Source organism: Phalaenopsis equestris, unplaced genomic scaffold, assembly GCF_001263595.1.
Source record: "Phalaenopsis equestris unplaced genomic scaffold, ASM126359v1 Scaffold200445, whole genome shotgun sequence".
In the NCBI taxonomy this organism is placed as follows: domain Eukaryota; kingdom Viridiplantae; phylum Streptophyta; class Magnoliopsida; order Asparagales; family Orchidaceae; genus Phalaenopsis; species Phalaenopsis equestris.
The window spans coordinates 1740-10755 of record NW_018220266.1 but is presented as its reverse complement, the minus strand read 5'-3'; the positions used below and the strand labels follow the sequence as shown (position 1 = coordinate 10755).

The following is a 9016-nucleotide window of genomic DNA, read 5'->3' as shown; positions in this document are numbered from 1 at the left end:
AGAAGTTCAGAGATAATAAAGATGATCTACATATGATTTTTATTGATTCAGAGAAAGCTTGTGATAAGGTTCCAAGAGAGACGTTTGGAGAGTTCTTGAGAAGAAAGGTGTTGATATGACTTATATTCAAGTTACTAAAGATATGTATGCTAGAGTTGTTACTTGTGTTCGAACAGAAGGATGATTGACCAAAATTTTCCAATTTTAGTTGGATTACAGGAGGGATCAGCTTTAAGCCCATATCCTTTTGCTTTAGTTATGGATGCTTTTACTGGACATTTACAAGAGAAATTACCTTGGTGTATGCTTTTTGCTAATGATATCCTTCTCATGGATAAGACAAGAGAGAAAGCCCTGAAAAAACTTGATTATGAATGTCTACGTTGGAGTTTAAAGGCCTTCGTTTGAGTAGAACTAAAACTGAAAACATGGAATGTAATTTTAGCAATAGTAACTCTAGTGAAAGAATTGTAACTATGGGTGATCAAATTATTAAAAGGTGTGAAAGCTTTAGATATCTCGGGTCTCTTGTTCAAAGTCATGGCGATATAGATGGAGATGTTATTAGTAGAATTCAAGTTGGTTGGTTGAAATGGAGGAATGTTTTCATTTGAGTAAATCTAAAACTGAATATATGGAATGTAATTTTAGCAATAGTAACTCTAGTGAAAGAATTGTAACTATGGGTGATCAAATTATTAAAAAGTGTGAACGCTTTAGATATCTCGGGTCTCTTGTTCAAAGTCATGGTGATATAAATGGGGATGTTATTAGTAAATTTCAAGTTGGTTGGTTGAAATGGAGGAATGCTTTGGACCTATTGTGTGATAGAAAAAGACCGCTTAGACTGAAAGGAAAATTTTATAAGTTGGTGGTGAGACCTGCAATGCTCTATGACACTGAATGTTGGCCTTTAAAAGAGAAGCATAAAATTAAGTGTTGCAGAGATGAGAATGATTATATGGATGAGTGGCTTTTCACTTAGAGACAAAATGTGAAATGAATATATCTGTGATAGTGTTGGTGTAGCTCCAGTGACGGACAAAATTAGACAGAGTTATCTTAGATGATTTGGTCACTTTAAACATCGACCATCTGATGATCCGATTAGGAGAGTGGATGTTTTGCATTTGATTTATGTTAAGAAAGGCAGAGGTAGACCTAAAAAGACTTGGGCCTATCGTATAAAAAATGATCTTAACTTATTAGCATTAAATGAAAATATACTCTCAATAGGACGCAATGGAGAAAAAGGATTCATGTAACCGACTTCACTTGATGGGATAAAGGTTTGTTGTTGTTTTATTCATATTTTGGTTGTTTAAATCTACATTAAGCTACCTTCACATACAGAAACCGCAACAAAAAAAACATCTTGGTTTTATATTATCAGTATAATATTCCTTATCTTGCAAACCGTAAACAATGCTTCAAACAACAGCTATCATTGCAGGAGGAAATCAAATAGAATTATAAAAAATACTATTCAGATAAGAAGCAAAAATTTTAATTAATACAAAACTAATAAGCAACTGATCAGAAAAGCCATTGATAAAATTTGCACTGTATCATTATACTAACAAAGGTGGATCTTGTTTTACAAAAAAAACTTATCTAATTTAAGATTGAGTTTAATTTATTGAGGCTTTGGCAAGTATTAAGAATAATATATTATGAAATGATTCTACTAGAATGATCTCGGGAATAGCTCTTACTGAAAAAAATAGGGTGGTAAAATTTTGAGTGATTTCGGCATGTATAAGAAAAAATAAAAGATGCACCGAAAGGTAAATACCAATACAGCTAATAGATATAATTAATGAATGATTAGAAAATAGGAGGTAGATGAAATGCAACATAACTATAAGTTATTTAAACATATATATTTTCGCAAAAATCTTATGTAGCACCTAACAAAAATAAAATAGAACAGGATTCATAAGATCCATTTTCAATAGTTGAACAAAAGCAGATGCTGCAGCTTTTATTCTGTCATTTTGCTTTTATCATATGATTCCCTGACTTAATATCAACACACCCTCACTCACTCTCAGTTTTTCCAATATTGGTCATGCATCTTATGAATTAAAACACAGTTTAAACAACACATAAGGTGTAAAATGGTCATGAGCTTACATATGAAAGCTAAAACAAGCAAATTTAAATGGAAGGACAGTGGCAATTCACCTCATACTAGCAGTCAAAAAAATTATAAAATAAAAAATGCATATTGTCATCATTGAAAACAATAATAAAAGAAACATAAGTTGTCAGTAATCAAGAATGCGTTCCTCCCCAGTCACAACATAGCTAAAGGAGTCCAGTACAGAACTCAAGAAGGTAAACTGAAAAAATAGGATCTCCTGCTTCCAATAATGGATAAGTCCGAACAAAGACGTGATATACATTATACGCATGAAAAAGAAATCTTCCATTTCAGAGTTTCACTGATATTAGGACATTAATATACTAAACAGAGAAGCCAGGCCAGATATAATTCTCATACAGTAATCCTAATGAGCCATGGATTCTGCTTATAGAAAACCAGCTTCCACTCTATACAACAGAAAAATAAAACAGTTCTGTACAGGTATTGGATGCACATTTTTGCAGCAAATGTACTCAAACAGGGTGAAAAATAATTTTAAACGTTTTTTTTTTTTTTTTTTTTTTTTTTTTTTTTTTTTTTTTTTTTTGTGAAAAATCAGGGAAAAACAATTAAAAGCTAGGAAGGAATAGCCACAGAACATAAGATATGCCAAATATTTGTGTACATTTTTATCTAATATTAAAGAAAAATCATATAAGCTCAACAATAATGCAAGCACAATGCAAAAAAAATAAAAAATAAAAAAGGAGACGCCACAAGCCATACACATTATCAATTATGTACGAAAGAGGGTATCTATAATAAGAAGCACAAAATCAAAAGAGACTTTTATAATGTCAAAGGGGATGCAATTAATCTTTAGTAGAGGAAAAGATTATGAAAAAATAATCTAAAGAAAAATTAAGACTACATAGTGCCTCTAATAAGAAGGAGGAGGCAAAACTCAAAGCTCTTCAGCCTTTCACGTCATCAAAAGCCTAAAGTAGACCTTGTACCAGGAAGCCTACCAATTGATAATAAGCCACTGAAAAAAATATTCTCTAACATATGCTAATCCTAATATTATCTCTCCAAGCATAAAAAACTTTATCATGTGAGCATTCTTGCAAATCATTATAGCCTTCATAGTTTTTGTGACAAGACCAATAGCTCCAACATATGCTAATTCTAATATTATCTATCCAAGCATAAAGAACATCGTTCTGAGAACTTCTAAATTTGCAAATTATTATCAGCCTTCCAAGAATTGTGACTCACCCAATAGCGGTAAATAATAACAGATATATTCAAACTGAGTTGCACGTGACAACAAAACCCAAAGATAGAACTTAACTAGGGAAGCTTTCGTACCTAAGAGCCCTCAATAAAATAAATAATAAATCAAAAAAATATTCTTCTCCGCCGGTTACTCATCATAATATAATTTTTCTAAACAAAAAATGCTATCCTTTGAATCCTCTAAATTTACAAATATTTATCATGCTCTTCCTACTACCGTAACTCATCCATGAGTAGTAAACAATAATAGACTTAGTCAAACTAACAAAATTACGGGAGCGTAGATTCATGCAATGCAGCAGAAGTTTCTCACAAAAAGAACTTGTATGGTCATTGCTGATTATAGCAATTTAGCACAAATTTTGTGAAGACTATATAGCTTTTAACACTATAATAATTCTTAGAGGTCAAATAGAAATAACACAGCCCCAAATCTATTATAAAAAACAGCCATGGTAGAAAATTGCAATCATATAAAGGAAGTTGACAAAATAGAGATGTGGACTTCCCACTCAAATCTTCGCACCTGAACTCCTCCCTCACAAGGCAAGCATTTGAAGCACAAAATCTATCATCAAAGTGATGCTTATGTATTGAGTACAACATGAATATTTGGAAAAAAAAAATCATTTCATACCACAAAAATTTTTATTAGATCTAATCATTAAACTTGACAGAATCCCTGTCATCACCATTTAAAGTTTGTTAGTAATTAATTTCTAATATATCACAAAGATGATAGTGTTTGAAGAGAAGACTACATCAAAAATTTATTTGATGTAGATAGCCAAATTTAAAGAAACCACAAAGCTAAGCTTTAAGAGCAGAAAGAATAAACGCTTCAAACACTTGGCAAGGATATATGTATACATAAATGAAAATACCACAAAAAATCAAGGTTTGATTCTAATATGTGCATTTGAAGGAAATATTGATGGCATCCTCTATGGTATACATTAGTGCAAACATAGCGAAGGTAGAATTGCTCAAAATATTGGAGTTATTTGATATTGCCTGACTATAGGCAAGAACATGTAGACATGTGACTACTTAGTTGAAGGAAGTTCTAAATGAAACCCTAAAACCTAATAAAATAGAGTATTAGTCCGCAAAGTAAGCCTAAATATGCTCTTTCATCACAAATATTTCATGTGCTAACTTATAAGAGAATCTGCAGCTAGCTTACAAAATGATTTTTAGAAAAAAAAAAGAAAAATAAAAGCCTTCCAACTAGAAGATGAAAATGCATATCAAATGCAAAAATGCACAAGTGAATACCTCCCAGGAAGAATTCCACATAAAAATAAACATGCCTACATCGTCACCCAAATATATACCCACACTGCACAAAAACACACCCACCCTCCCGGTCAATACCTCAACAACACACACACCCCTCCAGATCACTGCCTCCAAGGCACACCCACTCTCATGGTCACTGCCTCCAAGGCACTCCCACCCCTGTGAGTCAGTACCTCCACTACACACCAACCCTCTGGATCACTGCCTCCATGGCACACCCACCCTTCTGGATCGCTGCCTCCCCAACACACCGATCCTCCAATTCACTGCCTCCACGACACACCCACCCTTTGATTCACATCCTCAACACACTCGCCCACTTGTGTTGTATGTTTTATATGTGCCACTCTGCATTATTGGCTCAATCGCCATTCGTATATGCTATCATATACTGGTGATGATTACTTGCTATATTGTGACAGCCCCTACACTATTACATTACACTAGTTATGTTGTATTTTCATGTGCATTCTTTGATCGCCCCTATGATGAAGTTGGACTGTTAGCTGAATGACCCTTTGCAGGTCACGATGCAACATCTACTATTGCCCGCGATGATGTCTCAGTGGGAAATACTAGCTATCGCGTCATGGACCAGCACGTGTATGTTGTGTTAAGATTCAAAGGAGTCTAATAGATGCCGCCTAAGCTTTGTATTTCTTAAGGACTATTTTAAAAGCATAAAAATTTACATATTTTTATTATTTTATGCATCATGTTTTCAAAATCTATTTTGAGATTACTTGCATCCCTACTTTATACCATATGTAAGGTCAAACTTTTTAAAAGCTTTCATAAAACTTGCATCTAGTGATACCTCTTAAAATTCTGGGATCCTTAGAATGAGGCTGGAGATGGCGACCCCATCAAAACATACCCTAGCCTTGTGACATAACCCTATACATAGGTAGATGTGTTACGACACTATGTAAGATGGTGTGCTAGGTTAAGGACTAGGATGTTAGGTAGTCCTTTTTGATGTCGTGGATATTGTCCTCTGCGAGTTTGTTTGCCCTAGTTAGGCATCACATTTTGTGCTTTTTATTGTGCTTGCATGCTTGCTGATTTTGAGATGTGTGTAGTAGTATATTAGGTCAAATTTATTGTAGAGAGTCATGCCTGAAACTCACACTCACACGTGTAACAAGGAGGAGCAAGTAATGATTATGACTAACTCTTTTCTGTAGGTGCCGCTAAGCTCCTCCTGTCGGGCCTGGCTCATATGTGTTTCATAGCTTAGTTTTTTTTTTTTTTTTTTTATAACCTTTTGCAGAGTCGTGCTGTTGTGCATCCGCAGACCTCTTACTAGCTGCTGGACCAACCCGCATAGGTCTAGAAGAACAATAAACACCATTCATTTCCGTCAATGCCCGATTCTGCTCGCTCGAATCTGCAAACCTAACAAATCCATAGCCTTTTGAACGGCCAGTGATTCTATCAGTAACAAGTTTTGCACCCTTAACGGATGTGTAATGGCTCCTAAATACTTCTAGTAACATGAAGTCTGTAACATCAGATGCCAAATCGCCAACAAATATGGTAAAATCATTAGCTTCATCTCCCTTTTTTCCACCTGCAGATGCCCAGTTCAACCTGAAAACTTGTTCAGAATTAGGCATCAATGCTCCATTGTAAGTCTGAAGAACTCTTTCAGCAGCAGCACGAGAAGCAAACTCAATAAAACCATAGCTTTCCAATTGTCCAGTTTGCTTGTTCCTGATAAGCTTCACGGATACAACCTGATAAAATCTTTATAAATGAGTAACTCATAAACGAGCTTGTGATCGGGAAAAGTAAATCGCAAAGAGGTTAGTCGATAAACGTAACCTCCCCACTTTGGGCAAAGCAACTATAGACGTATGATTCCTCCATCCAATACTGCAGATCTCCAATCCAAAGCGTGCGAACCTCGTCGGCGAACTGGGGTTGCGCCGCCGAGAGGGAAACGTTGGCCGGTGCCGGCATGGGTGCGCCATACTGAGGTTGAAATTGTTGCTGCTGGGGCATCGGCTGCATAGCCTGCGCCGGGGGAATCTGACTTGGTTGCTGGTTCCACATAGGCATCACCTGCGGCTGAGGGTACTGCGGTTGAGGTGCAGGCGGTGGAACCGTTCCCCATTGCGGCGGAACTGACTGTGTCGGCGGCGGGATCTGATACTGCGGCGGAGGTATCTGATATTGCTGGTCCAAGGTAGGCGGAACCATCCCTCCGCCTTGCATCATTCTCTAAGAGGGACGAAAAACTAAATCCTCGAAAGGAAGTGAGGGGAAAGGAAGGGGAAAGGAAGGGGTAAAGAAACCCTAATCTTAGCAGCAAAAGCCGACAGGTTTAGAGGATGGGAAGGAGCAAGCCATCCAAGAATAATGACCGGTGATGAGAATAGGTCTAGAGGATGGGAAGGAGCGAGCGATCCAAGAATAATGACTGGTGATGAGAATATAACAAAAGGTTGGTATTTTCCATTCTTAATATATATATATATGAAAAGAAAAAATTTAAATATGTGACTTAAAAAAGAATATTATCTTTTAATAATTATGTCATAAAATTTTCATAATTCTTCAATTACATAACTAAAATGATTCTAATTATTAAAAAAAATTGATTATTATACTTCAATCAAATTTTAGAATTATTGTTGCATCATTATAATTTTAAAACTTTTATATGCTACCTTAGTTAATAATAATAAAAAAGAGTGTTTAATTTAATTCTCTCAAGAAAAAATAAATTAGCATTAAAAATAGTTTGCTCATTAATGGTCTATTTGGGGCAGCTTATTTGGTGCGATGGCGTTTTGAAAATGCACCTGAACTGTTTGGGTAAACGGTGTTTTCAAACAGCACTTATCTAGGTGTGTTAGCAGCTTTCTGGCAGCGTTCTGGCTTCTCCAAAAAAATAAAAATTTATAATAGACACCGTACCTAGCTTACAAGCAGATTATTTTTAATCAGTTTATCAGCAAATTATTCAATAAGTTCCAACCACCCCAAACAAACCCTAAATCATAAATAGATCATTCTTCATAAATTTATTTAATTTATTTAATAATATATGTTTGCATGAGTGTAAAAAATATTTTTAAAGTTGGCTACAATTAGAATTTAATTCAAGTATGTTTAATAAATTTTATAAATCAAAATTCATTAAACTTGTAATAGTTAAAATCTCAAAATAATTAGGCCTGATAACTATTAATTTTTGTTAAATTCTCATAAAAAGTTTGTTAATTTGTTTTAGGATTAAATTTTGTGAGATAGAAAATATCTAAAATCAATTAAATTTTATTAATGATTGGATTTAAATTATTCAATATTTAAATAATTGTAAGGTTAAAATGAGAATTACTAAAATCAGAGGATTTGAAATTCCTAAAATTATATTTCTAACTCTTAAATCATACAAATAATAGGATTCTTAATAGAAGAGTAAATTTTTAGTGGATAGAATGGAGAAATGTATTGAAAATTTATGGGGGATAAGAGGAAATCATAAAGGCTTAATGTAGATTTTATAAAATTGTAATTAGATTGATGATGTTGTATGAATTTGAATATTGGATTATAAAACTCAGTAAAATAGTATAATATAAATGAAAATATTGAGATATTTGTATTATAAAAGTAAAAAAATTAATTTATTTATACAAATGATAACGACGTAGCGGCCCTTGAATACTGTCATTATCGGTCTCAAGCCCGAATGTGAAAAGTGGAGGGTTGTGTTACGTAGTCGACAACCAGTGTAAAAATTGTCGAAAAAAAATCATGACATGAATCCTTTTGATCATTATGTAAGTGTTAATGCGTCTCTTGGAAGCGACAAGCTGTATAGCCTGAATACAGTGAAAACTGTCCAATGGCTGCTACACCGCCACCCGGGTTTAGTGTTAAATAAGCAAGGGTTCCTATATTACAGGCGAACGCGGGTAAAGAAGTTAGTCCAAGAAACTAATGAAACTAATATCAGGATAGAATCTTGGAATATAGGTACTCTTAATGGTAAATTAATGGAATTAGTTGATATTACGATTTATAGAAAAATTAATATCATATGTATTCAAAAAACTAAGTGGGTTGGAGAAAAGGTCAAGGAGATTGATAATTTAGGTTTTAAACTTTAGTATTCTGGTAAGAGTCGCACCAGAAATGGCGTACGTGTAATTACATATAAGAGTTTGAAATATAATGTTGTAAAAATTAATAGAGTTGGAGATAGAATTATAGCCCTTAAGATTATCATTGATACTAAGATTTTTAATATTATAAGTATTTATGCTCCTCAAGTATATTTAGATACAAGGTCTAAAGATAAATTTTGGAATG

The 9016-nt window shown here is 34.1% G+C and overlaps 1 protein-coding gene across 1 annotated transcript; it reads right to left on the bottom strand.

Annotated features, from left to right (window-relative positions):
- Positions 1-5919: 5919 nt before the first annotated feature.
- LOC110035871 (polyadenylate-binding protein RBP45-like) lies at positions 5920-7065 on the bottom strand. Its single transcript, XM_020740181.1, has 2 exons — positions 6518-7065; positions 5920-6429 (listed from the first exon to the last, which is right to left on the bottom strand). The coding sequence occupies exons 1-2, from the start codon at positions 6911-6913 to the stop codon at positions 5920-5922; spliced, it is 906 nt and encodes a 301-aa protein (XP_020595840.1). The 5' UTR covers positions 6914-7065.
- Positions 7066-9016: the final 1951 nt, after the last annotated feature.

What these genes read in the sequence shown, in the direction of transcription:
- LOC110035871 (XM_020740181.1), bottom strand. Translation starts at nt 6,913, where the DNA reads ATGATGCAAGGCGGAGGGATGGTTCCGCCTACCTTGGACCAGCAATAT. An exon ending in GCTTTGCCCAAAGTGGGGAG is followed by an intron (nt 6,430 to 6,517) that starts GTTACGTTTATC and finishes AGATTTTATCAG; the next exon opens with GTTGTATCCGTGAAGCTTAT.